A 19,894-nucleotide genomic window follows, 5' to 3' on the forward strand; every position below is an offset into this window, starting at 1 on the left:
TTCCTTCCTTCCTTCCTTCCTTCCTTCCTTCCTTCCTTCCTTCATCCTTGAAGAAATGTTTCTTGGCAGACTGTAGAAAAATATACAATATTCATATTTGAAGTTAAATGATGTTTTTTCAATAAAGTAAAGCCTTGCTGGCTTGTTATTTAAAATAGAGTAAGCCAAATATTTGATGAATGCCTGTTACTCTGAGGGTTACATATAGGTAGTAGAACTTGTAATATTTTCTGTGCGTCTCTGTACTCTCAATATCAGTGGCTCCTCTCTTCTGAGTATGATTATATAGCTCAAATGGGAAATTACACATCAAAAAACATCCTCATTTTCTTTTTTTCACCCATAATATAGTATAATAGTTTATTCTCCCTCAAAACCTTTTAATAGGAGGCCTGTGTCTACTCCTGGACCCCAGATTTATGTTATTACTAGATATAATTGAAGGTACATTAAAAATGCATTGAAACTGGATTTTCTTTGGGAAATATCTCAGATTTGAAGGGCATAGGAGATTGAGTGGGCTGGTGAGTAAATATAGAGCTTAATGGACTGAGTAGGTAAAGTTAAAATTCTTAAAGTAGAACAGTTAAAATTGAATTACAACATGAAATTGTCTAAGTATTATTTTTTTGAAGATTTATTTATTTATTTATTTATTTATTTATTTATTTAAGAGAGAGAGAGAGAGAGAGAGACAGAGAGAGAGAGAGAGGGAGAATTTTCAGCAGGCTAGATGCGGGACTCGATTCCATGACCCTGAGATCATGACCTGAACTGAAATCAGGAGTTGGACATTTAACCGACTGAGCCACCAAGGCACCCCTCCAAGTACCATCTTAATGTTTTATGTGAATGATCTAATTTATTCCTCATCATTTATGCTCTACTTTTTCTACACTTTTCTGAACTATTTGGAAACATAATGATGATTGCTACCATTTATTGAGCACATACCATGTGCCAAGCCATTTAATTGCATTATCTCTACCACTTATGTGTATAGTCAAAGATAGTTACCATCCCCATTTGGGAGATGAGGCTCAGAGAGGTGAAGTAATTTACCCAAGGTTGCATAGATTGTCAGTGTGTGAGCTAGGCATTGATTCAAGATCAGTCTGATTCCTGACACCTTCTATTCTTCACATGGCTGAGGTACTTGCTTTGTCATTTCTCATAAATGCATGCTTTGATGAAAAACATTTTAAAGGAAGGTTATAAAAAGAACAGAACTGAATTATTTCTAGCACCCCTCTATGATTTCCATGGTTGAGCGTAATGTTTAATGTTCAGGGTAGTGTTCATGGATGAAAAAATTATAACACTTCCAAGATCTAAAAAGTTGTGATGTATGTAACAATTTCTACTACATAGCTTAGGCTTACTATTAATAATTATTTTTGCCTTTGAGATTAAAAAAAAAATCTTTGTTTTGAAAGGAAATTATTCTTTAACATTCCAGAATGGCCTATTGAAAATCAAGTACATTGGCATAAATCAATGAAATATGTATTACTGAATGTCTTATAAATGTAGCATGATATTTTCTCTTTTCTCTCTTATGCTCTATTTCTTTCCATAGCATGCATGGAAGACTATACAGAAGAATCTGGGACTTTTACTTCTCCAAACTTCCCTGATAATTACCCCAACAATTTGAAATGCATTTATAGGATCACGGTGGAAACCAGCCAACAGATTGCATTGCACTTCACAAATTTCTCTTTGGAGGAGGCCATTGGTGGACACTGTATAGGAGATTTTGTGGAAATCAGGTAAGCACCTTTATTTCATCATCTTTTTCATTATTGGTTTTCATTCATAATCTTTCCTGGAAAGGTTAAGGAAAACACATGGAAATTCTCTGTAAAGCCCTCTGTTGTGCTCTTTCTTGCAAGATACAAAGCTTGCCATGTGGAGCCTGATTTAACAGAAGAAAACTGGAAAATTGCATAAGATTCAGTGGTTATTTTGAAGTGATTATTTTATTGAGAATATTTGAAAATAAACTCCAGATTTTATTTGAACAGATTAAACAGATGTACTACTACTCTGAAATTAGATACTTGCAATTATTGAAAACCTACTTTATGGAAAATCAATTTAAATTTTAGGCCGTTCATTATCCATTTGGTCTAATTATATCACAAAAATGATGGTAAGATAACAACCTTAAAATTTGTACAAAGTTTTTGGTGTTCAAATAATAAAAGTCTAGGCTTGTGAATTTTAGTGTGAGACCTTTTTTTCTTTACTTCTTTGGTATTTAGAGAGAATGAGTTTTAAAAGTTATATTTGCAGTAAAAGTAAGTTAACTTATATATTGCTATCTACCCAGATCATAACACTGAATTAAATCAGGCTAATCAGCTTGGTGTGTATTTGGTTAAATTTTTTATTTGGCCTATCAAAAGCCTAGAATATTATATTTTTTTACAATAAATTTTATTCTATGATGTAAAGTGAGATACTAAAATAATAAATCACAATTGTATCATATCATGCCCAAATAACATAAATTTCTTAATTTATAATAATTAATCATTAGATTTTAATATTGAGTGAATCCCCCCTTTTATTTTTGACTTGAAAAAGCTACAAAGTAGATATAAGACCCCCAAAAATTCTTGGGGAAGAATCATTTTCAAAATTTTGCTAAATAGGTCAAATATAACATTAAATTTTGAAAAATTCAAATTAGAAGGAAGACATTTCAGTTTTCTCTGTAAAATTAAGCAATATTTGTTTATACTGTTAATAATTATGGTTTCTTTATCCCATTACATATTATCTATGTAATTTCTACATATTCATTCTCTGTGTTCTCTGACACATTTGCCAGATGCTTCGTTTGAGAGGGTAAAGATTAAACTCTTTCTCTCAGCTTGAAATTGGTTATATAAAATGTCCCATGAACCAAAAATGATGTTCCTTATTAAGCTATTCACTGTTTAATAAAGTGAAAAATTGAAAACTTGAAATTGTGACTTAGAGTATTCTTAAGAAACGTTGACTGACATAAACTGATCTGTTTGCAATCTCAGAGTTCAAATAATATTGAATATTTATACGGTAATATGATCAATAACCAATAAATGATCACATCTGTGTTTTGTCACAGAGATGGAGGCTATGAAAGTTCGCCACCCCTGGGAACATACTGTGGCTCAAATCCACCTCCAAGAATCATCTCTCACAGTAACAAACTATGGTTACAATTTAAGAGTGACTTCCTTGGCTCGGGGCCTGGATTCTCAGTTTACTGGGATGGATCATTGACAGGTAAATGGCAAAGAGCTGTCTTTTCTTAGAGAGTCCAGTCGGATTGGTTTCTTGATTCTTAGACTGCCATACTCTCATCCAGTTTATTTCAGCTGTGTTTTGTCATTACTATCTGTACTAAACTTCAACACTGCAAATATTTCTGAATTAACAGCAGCTGTTTTGGTTTTGTTTTCGAGGACAGAATAAGGGGAAATGTCCTGGTTCCACGGTGTATTTCCTCAAGCTGGTCATCTTGGTTAGCCGAAGGAAAGGACATGGACATAGGCTAGCTACTAAACAAAACTGCATGTGGAGATGCAGTTTTGTTCTGTAACAAAGGACAGTCACAGTAACCACAGTTTGATATGGGCAAGAGAATTCCATTTTACCATGAAGAAAAAGATATGGGTCATCTCATCTCTTTCTCCTGCAGGTTGTGGGGGCAATCTCACAACTCCCACTGGCATGTTCACTTCTCCCAACTACCCGATGCCCTACTACCACAGCTCCGAATGCTATTGGAGGTTGAAATCCAGCCACGGCAGCCCATTTGAACTGGAATTTGAAGACTTCCACTTGGAGCATCACCCAAACTGCATGTCAGATTATCTGGCTGTATGTATGCAGTTCAGTGGTTCTTCTCCACTACTCTCATCTCACTCACACACATCAATGCACTTATTTTTATCTTTGAAATTTGGGAAAGGGGAACGCTTCGGCAAAATATCCACATAAAAACTCAAACAAAAGAAAAAAAATGTGATGCAAATGACAGCCTTTTAAGTATGACATGTATTGTTGAACGGATTGGTACACTAAGTTTTTTAAAATATATTGAATATGGGCTGTTAAGATATGGTTAAAATGTCCCGAAGGGGTAATTTCTACATATTCTTAAAAAAATAACAATGTAGAGGACTATATTGGTGAATTAGAGAAGATAATTGAAGCCATCCAGGTAGGACTTTATAAGTAGCACCAATCCATCCTTGTCCATTAAAAAAAATCTAAATAAAAAATGTATTAGAATGTCATAAATTATAAACTCTGAAATCAAAAACAAGGAGAACTACTGAAAATAGCTATGGTCTCCAAAATATGTATTAGTCTTTCATTTTTAATCTTCAGATTTCAGCCTGGGTTTACACCCTTACGACTATACACAGCCATGGTTAAAAGGCCCAAGTTCACTACCTACGTTTTTAGATATTTAAATATAATTTTTAAAGATATTTTGATTCAGGGCTCTTCTTTTGTTATGTCATGTATTTTGTGTATTATCCCACTTCTTAAGCATTAGAGACCTTTAAATAATGTTTATGGCCACAATCATCTGACATTTAAAATGTTTCATTAAAGGTATATGATGGCCCAAGTACCAGCTCTCATTTGCTAAGTCAGCTTTGTGGGAATGAAAAACCGCCTCTCATCCGTTCTAGTGGAGACAGCATGTTTTTAAAATTCAGGACAGATGAAGGTCAACAAGGAGGTGGCTTCCTAGCCAAATACCAGCAAAGTAAGTATGCATGCTGGCTGCTCCATGCCTTTGGTGGGTCTTCAATCTCCTGATAATGAAACAAACAGAAATAAGTATAACCCATTGGTTTGAACAATTGAAATAAATCTTTGCTCTTATGAGAAAGACTTAATTTTATTTGAGAGAAAAATGCTTAGCATTAAATTTAATGCCATACAACTAAAGCATGTGGTCAGCTATACAAAATGGAGTATTTAATATGCTGAGATAGTTGCCATTTGGCTAAAAATCAGCGTAGCAGGTTAACAGCGAATCATTTGTATCAAACATTACAATCTTCTAATTAGACATTATTCCATTGCACATAGTATCTCCCACACTATTTTTTTTTTTTTTTGGTCTTGTACCTCAATTTTTATTAAGGGAGACTACATTCTTATAAATCAGATGTAAAGTCAGCATATTCTTTTTTTTTTCTTCAAGATTTATTTATTTATTTTAGAGTGTGTGTGAGAGAGAGAGAGAGAAAATGAGCAAGTGGGGGGAGGGGCAGAGGGAGAGGAAGCATCCTGAAGCAGACTTCCTGCTGAGCACAGAGCCCCAGGGGGAGCGGATCCAGGACCCTGAGATCATGACCTGAGACCTGAGTGGAGGCTCAACTGACTGAGCCACCCAGGCCCCTAGCACATTCTTTATTGCAGAAAAATCTGGTTATTGTAGAGATGTCATTTTCTACTTTCCTATGAGGCCACATGGTAGAATTAAAGGAATATTGTACAAAGAATCAAGGGACCCAGGAGTTTATCCTGGCCCCTGATCTCTGAGATCACTTTTCTTCTCTGAGGTTCCATGACTTCTTCTCTTAAAAAAAGAGAGTAAACAAGGCCACCATGAAAGCTCCCTCTAGGTCTAGAATTAAATACCCTTTTTTTTTTTGAGAGAGAGAGAGTGCACCCGTGTGCACACCCATGTGCACATGCAAGTGGTGGGGGGTGGGGGGTGAGCAGGGCAGAGGGAGAGGGGAAGAGAGAATCCCAAGCAGGCTCCATGCTTAGCGCAGAGCAGAGGCAGGGCTCCATCTCACAACCCTGAGATCATGACCTGAGCTGAAATCAAGAGTTGGTCGCCCAACCAACTGAGCCACCCAGGCGCCCCTAGAATTAAATACTTTCTAATGTTAGTTTCAAAATGGACATTTAAAGAAAACAAGGCTTCCTTCAATTTATATTATTTAATAAACACTTGTGGTTTTGAAAGTACAGTTCCTTGCCCACTACACCTAAATTTATCCATATTTTGACACAGTTACCTAAAAATAGAATTGAAAGTCACAAGATCATAAACTGAACACACAAAATCCCTTTGAATTAGCTGAAAGCCTATTAATGTTTGACCTTGACTATGTATGAATTTGCTAATATTCACATTCACTTACATTTGAGGGTTAGGCTGAATTGTAGATAGTTTTGAATACTGAGCTTTAATGATAGAATGCTTTATTCTTCAGAAGTTCATCATAGTGTATGAAAAGTTCTCCCATTCTCTCAGGGATATATCTTTTTGGGTGAACATTTCTCTAATTTTATTATTGCTGTGCTAATTTGTTTCTTGGTTATAGTCAGATTGCTTAATAAGGATTCTTCCCTTTTATTCTTGTGATTATTTTTTCTCTCATAATTTCAGAACACTGAAGGAATAACTTAGTGCACATGGGATATAGGGCCTTAAAGGCAAAGATCAGAGCTAACCAGTGAGATTTTCTGTAAAATTTGCCATATGAAATTAGAGGTTTGCCGATGGAAGAATTTCTGAGCACCAAGAGCAGCCCATATGGTTTAATGGAATATATTTTCCTTTGCCCTGACTTGTAGCCATTGTGGCAAATGCTGCCCCTCTGCCTCATAGCTGTAGCTTCTCACAGGCTTTTAAGACCACAGAATTATCCTTTAGAATTCCTTTGTGGACAAAAAGGTGACCTAAAGAGAAATAGTTTGAGTATTCCCCCGCTCCAGCAAAGGAAGACTCTGGAGAGCTACAAAGGTATACTTTTCCATACCAAAGATTGTATATATATATATGATGTTCTAGTCACCTGTCAGGGAGAATATAGTAGTAGAAATGCATCTATGAACCACATTTTTCAGAGACCAGTTTTTTCAATATAATGTTTATTTTGTCATTCTCTTTTATCACACATGGTACAGACAATATGGACAAGGTTTGAGAAAAGGCATATGTATGCCTTGTTCAAGTCCTTAGTTTGGGTTGAATGTGCACTAACTCCCAGGGCTAGACACGCCTTGAGGTACGTAGTATAGTTTTGTTGCAAACTCAGCTGAGGGAAATGCCACCAGTGGATGGAAGACTCTCTTCAAAATTTAAGATTTTCATTTCTTCTTCAAATCCTTTACATTCCCTCCATTCATCTGGTACTTCCTGATGACTAACTAGAGGAATAACGGAGCCTTTATTGTGAATTTCATGCTGACTTTTGAATGTTCAACAAAGCCATGCTGTTATTCCTTTTTAGCATTCACATAGAAATTCGTGTTTTTAAGCTGTTGAATTTAAAGGTCAGGATTTCTGTTCCTTCCAAACGTTAAAGTTAGAAAAACAGAAACATAGAATATTTAATGCACTTTTGTAAATAAACAAATCAGATTGCTCTCTAGGTAGTGCTGAGTGAGTCTGCTCTCCACCAGTTCACAGGAATTTGATGCCTAATAGGAAATTTTCATGACACCTTACAGTTTATGAGTTTGCTGAAGTATTATTTTACATTTGTTCTAAATGGAGACCCTTTCACTATGAAAATGTTATACTATGTACATATATATACACACACACACAGATATACTATATATATGTATGTACATACATAATATATACACATATATAATATATAAAATATGTACATATTTTAATCTAGATGTTTTCTTAAAGGAAAATCTCACCCATCTTGGAGCAACTACGAAATATGTGATAGTGGTTCTCAATAATCCTGGTTATTTTTTTCAGCATGTAGGAACGTGGTGATTGTGAACCGAACCTATGGCATCTTAGAGAGTATACATTATCCAGGTCCCTATTCTGACAATCAGCGTTGCAACTGGACCATCCAGGCAACTACTGGCAACACAGTGAATTACACATTTTTAGCATTTGAATTGGAAAATCACATAAACTGCTCCACAGACTATTTAGAGGTATGTATTCTGAAACTAAATAAATCACTGCATTTTCAGATCAAGTTAGGCAAGCCAAACTAGAAATCATCGTTGCTCTGTAGAACTGAATCTCTGTGGCTCTCTGCATCTATAATAAGACAGCTACTCATGGTATTTGAACAGGTATATTTCGTGTCTCTTTCACTGCATCATATTAATATGAAGGATATTTAATCCACTAAATTGTATACACAAAGAATTGTCTATGTTTTTAGGTTTCAGTATGACTTCTGGACTGATTGACCTCATATTATTTAAATAATCCAGGAGTAAAGGAATAACTTCTACTTTTTGTTACTTGTTTTTATGTTTGTTCTCTATAAACAGGATATCAAAAAATGTTTGGGCACCTGGCTTTATTTAATACCTAATTTGCCTGATACTAGAAATCATGATTTTGAGTCTTGTTTTTATTTTTAAATTTAAGCTCATTTCAGTAAAACGGAAATTTCTATTTGTTCTGATAATGATCACCTGTACCATTTATTCAACTCTCTGTATACAATGCTATTCAATGAAAATTGCTTGAGAGCTAGGTAGCCCAAAATATCAAGTACTCTCCTATTTTTACAGTAAGATACTTTACTCCTAAAAGCTTTATTGCTAACTTTCATGTATGACTTTTTAGGGCTATAGATTTAAAAGTTAGGCAACTACTTATTTTGCTTACTTCATGAATGTAATTATGCATTCAAATATAAAATTAAATGGTTTATAAGCTATTACATTAATTTAGAAATTATGATTTCCACTTTCACACTCCGTAAAACAATTTTACTGAAACCACTTAAAATATTTTGACATCAAGTTCCCATCATTAATAAAATCACTTTTTAAGTCCATCTAACATACCATTCCTGTATTTTTTTACATTGTTCATATATAATACTTTTAAATCCACATAGGATGTTTTCACTAAAAATCTTTTCTGAAGTGACAAGTACCCCCTCTGTAGCATTAGGACATCTCCCCCAGCCCATGCCACCTATCTACAACACAGTGATTTAGTGGGTCTCTTCTTCTTCTTCTTTTTTTTTAAAGATTTATTTATTTATTTGAGAGAGCGAGAATGAGAGAGAGAGAGAGTACATGAGAGGGGGGAGGATTAGAGGGAGAAGCAGGCCCCCCGCCGAGCAGGGAGCCCGATGCGGGACCCGATCCCGGGACTCCAGGATCATGACCTGAGCCGAAGGCAGTCGCTTAACCGACTGAGCCACCCAGGCGCCCCTAGTGGGTTTCTTCTTAAGGTGATCAGTGATTTTTAGAAGTCTTGCTTACAAAGACTTCCAACATCCAGCACTTGTAACTTTAAGGACGAATCCTTCAGAAAAAAATCCATTATCCTTGTAAAATTTTCTTAACCTTTTTACCAATTCTTTAAAAAACTGAACATTGATTGAGGCTGTTTGAGGTTAACCTATCTTTTCCAAATAGCCCTTTTGTTTTTTAAAACGAAGAGAAATTTCTTGTACTTTGAGAGACTTGGGAGGTCCTGAATATATGGAGTCTCTTGTTTCTGAGGGATAATTTTTTTGGGTGAAATCTTTCTTTGTATTTAGAGAAGTTCAATATTATAGAAATAGTAGCCATAGGGTTTACCCATTAGAAAGTGATATTTACTAGTATTCAAAGAAAATAAGACACAACATCAAACAAACTTACAAGCATGAACTTGACAATGGTTTTAAAGTCCATTTTTCTTGATCTAGTGTTGAGATGGTCTTCACAAGCTTCATACTGGCATGCTTGTCTCATTGAATTTACCTGGAGTAGACATCCTTTTCTTTTCTTCATATGATATGATCTTGTTCATTCTTTAGAGGAAATGGAAGAGTTGATTTCAAAACCCCTTGTTCATAGCACAAACACAGCAATTTATCTTATTGCATTTTTGCCAGTTGTGATTGTGCCCACATGCCCTACTGGACTGTGAGCCTTTTGAAGGTGTGAGTTGTCTCCTACTGAATTTGTGACCCAGGCATTGATTATAGAGTTGGGATCTTATAGGAATTCAGTGAGTTCAGGATAAATTGACTCTCACAGCCATATTTTTAGCATCAGCCTAATGATAGATGTTAATTAATGAGAAAGAACTGATTTCCAAACTGACAGTTTTGTATAATTCCTATGCATTCACTGCAATTCTACCCCTTTGAACACAAACAAAAAGAAAACTCAAGGCCTTGCAGAGCGTTGCATGTATAATGATATGCCAGGCACCATGAGAGTGATTTGATGAAAGTACAACAGAGAAAGCTGCAGAAGGGAGGAAGCTTTGGACCTGGACTTTCAGGAGGCTTTGGAAGAAAGAGTGGGGGAGGAAATGAGATGGAACTTTTCCAGGGACTGATTTCCACCTCTTTGGACTTACTTGGAAGAGTAACAAAAGGCCCATCAGATAATTTTTTTGGAGGTGTTTGAAAACTGTCAATTGAAAATACTTATTCCAGCAACTGCAGAGCAGCTCATTAGAGGCCCTTCATAGATGACGTTAGAGACATGCCATTTATCTTGTGCAATATTGATGGTGAAAGCAGCAAAATTACAGAAAAGTTCAGCAAAGCCTTCTAAAGAATGACACTGTTGCCAGAGGGAGGAGATTTTTTTCCATTTCTGTAAGCCAAGGGGCAAGGCCAGAGCAGTTGCGACAATGGCTGGTCTATGATGAAAATTTTAAAAGCACAAATATCTACTTAAGAAGAGAAAAGCCACAAACACAAAATCTAGTTTCCATTATTTTTATAACTTGTAGTTGAAGGGTTTTTCAAGTAGGTCCCTGTTGAGTGACTGTCATTGCAGCCAGAATTGAGTTATTTTGAATTAATAAAGCTGAAATTGTGAAAGGACTTGATTAGGTGCTGGTCAGACATTGTACCCAACCTTGCTGAGGGGTGTGGGTTGGTAGGGATCCCATGGGGAAGCGAATCCACCCTTTATTATTTGTCCTCTGGGCAAAACAAAATGATTCCAATTTGGAAATTAAATTCAATGGGAGGAAGGGTCACTTGCCTGAAGGAGTAAGACCATATTGCCCATGCAATTATGAGACGTCAACCTTAAGGATTCTTTGCATATCCTACAACTGCATTTCAAATTTTTAATTGTTACTTTGAGTCTGAGTCTCTGCACAAAAGAAGAGACTTAATAGGTGATTGAGTATGCAAATGAAAGTGATGGATTTGGGAGAAATCAGCACAGAGGTGTACAGGGAGGCCAGAGCATATATCAGGTCAACCGGGAACACGTGTGTGGTGGGAAGAGGAAGGAAGAAAACCCTGAGGTTGTTGTGTCACGGATGCCGAGGGCAGAGAGTATCATAGAAGGTGACTGTGATCAACAAGGTGCGAGGCTCCCAGGGGATCAAGAGGAATCTCAGGGTTAAGAAGAGTCCCTTGGAGATCAGTGTGATTCTGGGCAGACTCTGGGTGTTTGAAGGGTAGTAGGAGCAGGAGCGAGACCACAGTGTGAGGAAGCACAAAGGTCTGAGAGTGAGTGTAGATGGAAGTTTAAGTCCACGAATTCGCCGAGTTCTCTATTCCCGAGGGAATAGCATGAAGTCAGAGCTTCTTTCCTCCGGTCCTCGTCCTGCATTTCCCTAGCTGGTCCTCATGAGGCACGCTCTCAGGGGACACTCTCTCTGCATGACCTCTTGTATGTCAGTGTTTCTTAAAATGTGGCCCAGGTTTGGATTCAACACTCCAATGAAGCCAACTAGGGCCAAGTGTGCTGGAACTATAGCATCTGGCTCAGATACTTCTGGTATCATAGGCTGAGGTTATATGGGCTTATTGTTAGTCAAGTCATAATGCTGGACTATATTAATACTTGTATTCTCCAGGTCACATCTATAGGAACTGTAATGGCTTCATAGCCATACAGAGGAAATTATTCCTAGTAAGTTATATTTGACTGTTTTGCCTGAGAATTCAAACCCATCATGATCCTTCTAAGCCCTGATTCTTTGGTCTGTAGAACATTATTTATTTTCATATAGACTTACTGGCCTTGGCCTACTACTTCTTCAAAAATAATTGATAAAAATATCAGACAAGGTGGTACCTGTTTCAAATACTCCAAAATGGGATGTTTCTTTGGTTAAAATGGTCTATTTTTTTTTTAAGATTTATTTATTTATTTTAGAGAGAGAGTGTTTAAGCAAGGGGAGGGGCAGAGGGAGAAGGAGAGAGAAAATCCTTAAGCAGATTCCCCACTGAGCGTGGAGCCTGACACAGGGCTCCATCCCAGGACCCTGAGATCATGACTTGAGCCAAAATCAAGTCAGACGGCCAACTGACTAAGCCACCCAGATACCTCTAAAATGATCTATTATTAAAGACTTCAGGGATAGCACTATTCAAACATCTTGGCGATAATAATAGCTGATCTTTATTGAACACTTATTATTTGCTAGGTAATTGTTACAGCAACCCTGTAATGTAAGAAATATTACCCCATTTGACAGGTGAAACAGTTGAGGCAAATACAAGTTGTCCCCAGTCACAAACATTAGAGGTGTCAAAGCCAGGCTTTCTACAAGGCCCTGTGGCACTGGGCCAATGCTTTTAGCCATGACACCACACATCCTCTATGTATATACTCACAATTCTCTGTCCTCCTCAGAGGTGACATAGGGAGTGTCCATGAGCCGTTGGATCTACCATCCTAGGGATACTGTCACTGTCCATGTTATTGTAGCATACTTCTTCATAGATAAATAGTGGTCATTTATTATTATAATCACACTTTTCTTTGCTACATTGTGACAAATTATTTTTAGTGTCCAACTTAGAATTTTTCCGAAAATGACTATCAATCTTATTCACCTGTGCGATTCCAGAACAAAGCTTTCCTAGAGTTTGGAAGTTGAAACGTCTTCCCTTGAGCCTTCTGGCTGTCCTCTTACTTTTCAGTGTTGTGCCTTATACTCTTGGTTGCAGGTACACACTCAAACTAAACCATTAGTTTTGTGAAAGGGCTCTACTCTGAGGAAAGTAAGAAGCCTTATGACACACACAATAAACTAAAAAGTTGGGAAAAGGCAGGAACAAAGGCACTTAGTGGCTTCTCCCTGCATGTGAATATGCCATTCCCATCTCTCTCTACATTTCTACAGCCTCACCATTTTAGCTTCCATATACCCCACCCCCACCCCGCCATGACTCCGCGTGACCATTTGCCCCAAGCTCTTGCAACAAATGAGGCCTCCCTTGGCCACAAATTCCTAGCACAGGGGGCTCATCTGTTTGAGCCTGACAGCAAAGGCATGTATCTAGCCCACTTATGGATAGGTGCTCCTCTGGGCAATATGACTGGCTCTGGCCAGGAGCAGTGAAGTCCAGCCTCTGGCCAGCATTGCTCATAGACGGTGTATCGGGGCAGAGGCAGAATCTTTGAGTTTGGTTCTGCTGGCATGCTAAAACCTTTCTTCAACATTCATGAATTCAGCAAGATTACACGATTTGTTCTGTAGGGACTGTACCTTTTAGTACTGTAGGATGTAATTCACTTAAGCCCCAAAAATTCATTTAAAGGAATTGCCTGTCTTGATTTTGTAAGTTGGATTTCGATGTTTCTTCTAGTTTCAGAATTCTAGGCATGTTTCTGTTTTCCCTTTATCACATTGTGCTCTCTTCTGCAAGTGTCCATATTTTGATCTTTCATTTGCCCTAATCATAGCTTAAAAAAATAGATATATTTTTTTTTCTAACTGTGCTGTTTCCCAGAGTTTAGCTAATTTGTCTTGCTGGTGTTGGTGTTGCTGGTGTTCCTTGCCTTCCACATGGTGATTCAGGAACCCAGACAAAGGGGAAGTCGACTTGGGGAAACCACATAACTCTCTCTGCCACAAATGTTGATAGATGTTTCACAAATAAAGAGAACTAAATTCTAATAAGTTTTGAGAAATGCTGAATGCTCATAAAATGGTCAGAAAGTTTTTATGTAGCCCCATGATTCCTTCTTACTTGATTTCTTCAGAGGTTTCCCCTTTTATTGCCCCCAAAGTTTTTCCTAGCTTTTCTGGACAGAATTTAATTTTATTAGAATTTGTCATGTTTCTTGAATTTTCTTTCTTTTCTCTGCTGCTTCTCTTTTTTCTTTAATTGTTAATTGTTTTGGTCCATGGGCTCATATCTCCTTTTGAAGTCTGACTCCCTAATACCTTAGGCCCATGACTGGCATGTCCAGTATCGCAGGCTCTAGGGACATTGATCACTGTCTCCTAATGTTTTGTTCTACAATAACAACCACTTCTTTGCTGTCCAGAATTAGTCCAGACTAGTACTTTTTTCACTGTTTTCTTTACTTTTTGAGAGAGGAGAGCATTTGAAGAATTTATCAAATGCCATGCTTTTTTTTTTCCGTTTAGACATATGAGAGATGTCCAGATGGTTGAAATTATTTCCCCTTTGCCACCCCCACGTGTCTCTTTGTGCTACACTAGTGTCGACATATTTCCTTTGTAAAAAAACTGTAGTCTCTACTGAGGAAGAAGCCGATGGGGGAGGATAAAGCCCCTATAACTGGCTGCATTCCAGAGTCACCTGGAGATCTTGTTAGAAAAACATATTCCTAGACCTCAGCCCAGACGTACTCAATCAAAGTCTCTAGGACTCTCAGTAGAGACAGTCCCCGCAAGCCCTTGGGCCCCACTTGAGACCACTGTCTGCAGCCCACTTCTACTCTGACAGCACGTTTTACGCTCTCTTCAAAGCTCTCTCCTGGGAAGTCATAACTATTTTAATACGTGTCTTCTTAATATGTACCTTTGAGTGCTAGTAAAGATTTCCTTTTCGATAAGTCTCACTTTTCCATTGCTACAGGTGAATCATGTCTTTGTCCCACCAAGGCCTGGTGATACAGTCATGATGTTTATCTCATTATGTAAAAATATCAGATTTACTTTGTGATTTTTGTGTTGGGATTCTCAACTTTCTCCCCCCATCTTTAGTTGGCACCTTGGCCACTATCATCTTCCAGTCCATTCTGTATACCTTTCTAGGCCTTCCGCTTCACAAGCTTTCCTCTTCATGACGCCAGTGACTTCTGTCAAATGCATTTCCCTCCAGTCTTTGTAAGATTCGTTTTATCTCTTGCCAAATCCTCCTTCTGAGGTCATCTTGTCCACCAGATGTTTATTTCATTATTTATTACACTCCCATGTTCTCTTCCAATTACAAAATCATGCATTTCAAATGAAAGAATGGACCAAAACAGAGGCTTCCAGTCCTGCACTCGTATTTTCCAGGTCTGCAGCCTGAGCAACATTTTCCATCAGGCCCGTGTGATATTGTGATTAGTTAAGGTAACTCGAGCTGTTGTTGTTATGCAAGACTCAAATTCTCGGATGCTTGATATATTTCTCAGTCATGTTAGAGACCAATCCTGGTGTTCCTTGCCTTCCACATGGTGATTCAGGAACCCAGACAAAGGGGAAGTCGACTTGGGGAAACCACGTAACTCTCTCTGCTACAAATGTTGATAGATGTTTCACAAATAAAGAGAACTAAATTCTAATAAGTTTTGAGAAATGCTGAATTAAACACAGTTAAACAGCGTACAGTGTTTTGTTTAGTTTTTGCTGTGGTATTTCCTCAAGCTGTTACTACCCTAAATATGCATTGTTCATTCATGTATCCATTCATTTGGTCATCCAAATACATCTTAGACACGTAGACTGTGGAAATATAACTGTTTTCCCATCAGTTTTCCTTTCTTCACTGAGGAGACAGATGGTAATCAATTTAGCACAAAATACAAATTTAATTACAAGCTGTGTTAAGTGCTATCAGGGAATATTATTGGGTTCTCCAAAGACGTGAAATGGGAGGACCGAGCTCATCTGTGGGTCAGAGAAGGCTTCCCTGAGGAAGAGTAACTTAACAAGTTCAAAGGAAGCTGAAAGTTTCACCAAGGGAAGTTGTGGTCGAGGAACTGTCACAGATAAAGCTGGACACTAGTAAAGTGGTGAAGATAGATTTTAATCAGTAAAACACTCCTGCGGTAGGATCCAGCATGAACTGCACTCCATTTCAGTTTGTACAGAGGTGACTGGACATTTTAAAGGCAGAACGAGGGTGTCGGGAGGGGACCAGCAGCTGGAGCAGTCAGGGAAGTGAGAAATGACCAAAGGTTAGTCAGTGTCAGTGTGGTGAGGCTAGCAGTGATGGAAGCTGGGATTCTACCCTCCCACACAGACTGGGAGACCAGCCGTCCTCGCCTTCCTGATGATTCCATTTCAAAGGCATGCTTCTCAGATCCTAGAGAAAGGCACTCCAGAGTTGTAGGAGACACACATACATCTCAAAAGGACAAAGGAAGGACTCAGGATTGTAAACCTTTCTTAGTAAATGCTCTAGGAAAGGGGGGTCGGGGGCCTATCCTCAGGTATTGGCTGGAACAAAACGTAAATTCTCTTGGCAGCATTGAGCTTTCTCAAGCAGGCACTTTAATGGGGGCTGGGGTCTTCTTCCCAGTGGTGTGAGCTTGTTAGAAACTATGTTAGTGTTTGTTTAAGTCTTTCAATTTGGGTAAGAGGGGAATGAGTGGATGAAATCATGTGTGCCGAGAGTCTGAGTTTTCTATCAGCAAAGGTCGAGGCGTAGTCAGGAAGAAGTTTCAGAGGAGCCTGGCTTGAGTCCACCGGAGGAGAAAATCCTTGTTAGAACCGCGGAAAGTCCAGGGTGGCCAAGGCCCAGGGTGGGGCTGCTGGGCGGGCCAGAGTCTGCAAGCGTAGCACAGCACTGAGGGTGTGTGAGGCGTTTCAGGGTCCGCCCTTAGAGCAGCAAGAGATTTTTCAGGAGTGTGAGCGGGGAAATGGCATGCTCAGATTGGCACCTTTAAAAACTCTGGCTTCCGGAGAAAATTGAAGGGAGGTCAAAGTAACGGTGGAGATCCAGTAAGGGGGTTGCTGCGGTCCAGGTGAGAGAGACACCAGTTCCTCGCATGCTGAGGATTCAAGAGCACTTAGGAGGTAAAATCAGCAGAAGTGGACTAACGATTAGATGGGCATAGGGGTGGTCAGGTGGTGAAGAAAAAGCTGAGATATAATTAATGGTTCATTTTTTCTTTTTGAGAGGGAGTGGGGGGAGGTGCAGAGAGAGAGGGAGAGGGAGAATCTCAGGCAGACTCCACGCCCAGTGCAGAGCTCTACGCAGGGCTTGATCTCATGACCCTGAGATCACAAGCCGAGCCAAACCAAAACCAAGAGTTGGGACACTCAGCTGACCGCACCATCCAGGTGCCCCTAATGGTTCATTTCTTAAGACATCTCATTTCCCTCTTGCTTTCTGTCTGCAGCCTGCTTCACTGATGCATTTGACAAGGATAAATGATAAAGCTAACATTTTAGTCACTTACTTCACTCGAAGCTCTGTTAAATATAATGAAGAATATATTGATTCCATTGACTAACAGGAGTTTTGCATATGATCATTACAATTTAGAAGTTATTTTTTCTCCATTATTACGGAGAATAAGGACTTTAGTGCATCTTTGAATTTAACAAGTCCTATTTTAAAAATAGAATTATCAATGAAGGGAACAATGAAGAAATTATTCTTGAGGAGTTTAATTACTAAACTTCTACATTCCTCGGTTTCCAGAACTGTAAAATGGGGATAACAATGGTACCTGCTGTATGGAGCTGCTAGGAATTTTAAAATTAGGTAACATATATGTAGGGCTTAGAATAATATTTAGCTAATAAATATTATTTATTAAATGCTCATAAACATTATTTATGATTGTTTCAATATAAACACAATTTGATGGATTAATTTTTGCTCTCTAAAATGTTTTGCAGTCAATGGAGAGCAATAGTTTCCAAAACAGCCTTTCCAGTTGTGATGAACATAGATTGGCCCCATGTAATGAAAGCAGGGCTTCTGTCCCCTGGCATCTCAGTTTTCCTACAACCAAAGCCACGGGGATTCTATATCTGAATCTAAGAAGCGTGGTGGTTAAAATCCCATTTGCCAGTTGGAGAAAAGCAGATTCTAAAGATGAGATTTTACGTCTTAGCAGCAAAGGGTCTGAGCTGACTTTTCATCATATGGCACCTCCTTAAACACTTCCCCGGGGCAGATGAGTCATGCTTCCTGCTTTGCTTCTAGGACGCCTGCCACTTTGCTTAGAATTCAGAGATAAGCTATTTTAATTCTGAGGACAACTGCTATGCAGAAACACTCATAGAAAGGGACAACAATACACCAAAACAATTCAGTTTATGTCTCTATACCAGATATGAGTCTAGGATTGTACTTAATCATGATCTGGATTCAAAAGTTTAGAATGAAGTATATCTATTGATTAATTAAGCCAAATACTTCATATTAGCATTAAGAGTAACAAGAAGCATTTTATAAGAAATTTAATACTCCAGGGTTGCCCAAGTAGAGTGTGTTTTTTTAATCATAAAAAATTAAAAGGAGAGATATTTATCTCAGTGTAATCAAAATCCCTTTCCTCAAAAGGAAACGCCGATCTTTCCTGGCCATCCCTCGCAATGAAGAATTTTCATGTGATTGCATTAATTTGCTGCAGTTAGTGAGGCAGACACAGTAGCCTTCAAAAGATAGCCTTTGCTCTTGGGTTCAAAAGAAACTCTGTGTGTTTCCCCTCTCACCAGTCTCTCAAACATGAAAGACAGAATGAGGATGAATGATAATCAGACCCACAGATAGCTTCCATCCTACCCTGAAGACAGTAGAAATCACATCAGAGGCTCAAAACTTGAAATTGCTCCCTATCCACACTTCCTTCCCTGGTGGTCCTCACCTCGCTCTCTCCTCAGGGCGGCCAGAGTCAGCAAGCGCATGGAGGGTCCCTTCTAGCAACTAACAGGCACTTGGCTTGAATAAGAACACAGAGCTCAGAATGCTAAGTTTTAAAATTAGGAATCATTGTTGTGGTTTGGGTTAATTATCTTGGTTGTCTCCTTTTTAAATTAGGAAAGATTTCCAACTGCAACATTTCAGAATTAAAAAAAAAAAAGTGTTGACTCTTCAGTACTTACATTTGCTATTTATTTAATAGGCTTTCCCCCACTTCTTCCCTCACTTGGGGAAGAGTCTGCATGGCAGTAACCTAGGTCCTTCCAGCTCCAGGTTTAATGAGTTCCTGTTGTTCTGTGAAGCAGATTTCTCCCTGTTTCTGAGTCCACCTCTAGCAGATGGTGAGGCTTTTAGGAGGCAGAATAATTTTTTAAAGATGCTTAGTGTTTTGCTGTGGTGGTATAGTTGGCAGAGGGAATGCTGCGGTTCTTGGAATTAAATGCTCATGTTCCCACGGGAGAGTAGGCTTGGCTTTCAGTGCAGCTCACTTACCACTAGGGAGGGAATTAGGCATTTAGGGCTCCATCAGCAACTATCAGAACTTAGTTTGTGAGAAGTCTTTAGTCCCTGAGCATCTGAAGGAATTCTTTTAAAATAGAGAATTAGTCTAATTAATAATCAAAACCTACTTATGATAAAAAAAAGAAGCATTAGGGACAAAATATGGTTTTAAATTAATGTGGAAGGAGATTACCTTATATAATAACATTTTAATGGACTAATTTTTACATATAATCTGAGATATGTGTAAAAGACTATGGAGATAGACAGTATAATATTTTTAGTAGACCAGCTGGGTAGCTGAGAACCTAAAAGCGTATGGAATTCTGAGAATGGAAAAGCATTACCAATGCATATCTACATGCTGTGTCAATAGGTCCGCAAAGATAATGCTTGAAAAAATAAACTTATCTGATCACACAGGAATACATAGTCATTGCAGGACATTTGGAAAATGTAGAAAAACCTAGATAAAATAAAAATAACCTAAATTATATCCCTACTAATAATTTTTGGTGGTATTTATTTCCTATAGTCAAGCCTTATATATTTTATTTTAATATTCAAAGGGGATCATTCTATACAGACTGTCCTAT

General features: G+C 38.2%; 1 protein-coding gene and 1 long non-coding RNA gene across 2 annotated transcripts in view; one reads left to right on the forward strand and one right to left on the reverse strand.

The window, feature by feature from the left end:
- Positions 1–19,894, forward strand: part of CUBN (cubilin) — a 265,058-nt gene that overhangs the window by 71,259 nt on the left and 173,905 nt on the right. The window contains exons 23-27 of the mRNA XM_073879866.1: positions 1,580–1,772; positions 3,119–3,279; positions 3,695–3,876; positions 4,621–4,777; positions 7,757–7,944. Of these exons, the coding sequence (XP_073735967.1) occupies positions 1,580–1,772; positions 3,119–3,279; positions 3,695–3,876; positions 4,621–4,777; positions 7,757–7,944 (881 nt within the window). The remainder of the gene's footprint in view (positions 1–1,579; positions 1,773–3,118; positions 3,280–3,694; positions 3,877–4,620; positions 4,778–7,756; positions 7,945–19,894) is intronic.
- On the reverse strand, positions 4,689–19,180 carry LOC141370500 (uncharacterized). The gene is made up of 3 exons (XR_012374559.1): positions 18,980–19,180; positions 9,628–9,779; positions 4,689–4,826 (listed from the first exon to the last, which is right to left on the reverse strand). It is a non-coding gene; the product is annotated as an uncharacterized lncRNA (long non-coding RNA).

The sequence above is a fragment of the Callorhinus ursinus genome, unplaced genomic scaffold, assembly GCF_003265705.2.
Source record: "Callorhinus ursinus isolate GAN/ISIS: 27379988/994484 unplaced genomic scaffold, GSC_fseal_2.0 scaffold36, whole genome shotgun sequence".
NCBI classification, from domain to species: domain Eukaryota; kingdom Metazoa; phylum Chordata; class Mammalia; order Carnivora; family Otariidae; genus Callorhinus; species Callorhinus ursinus.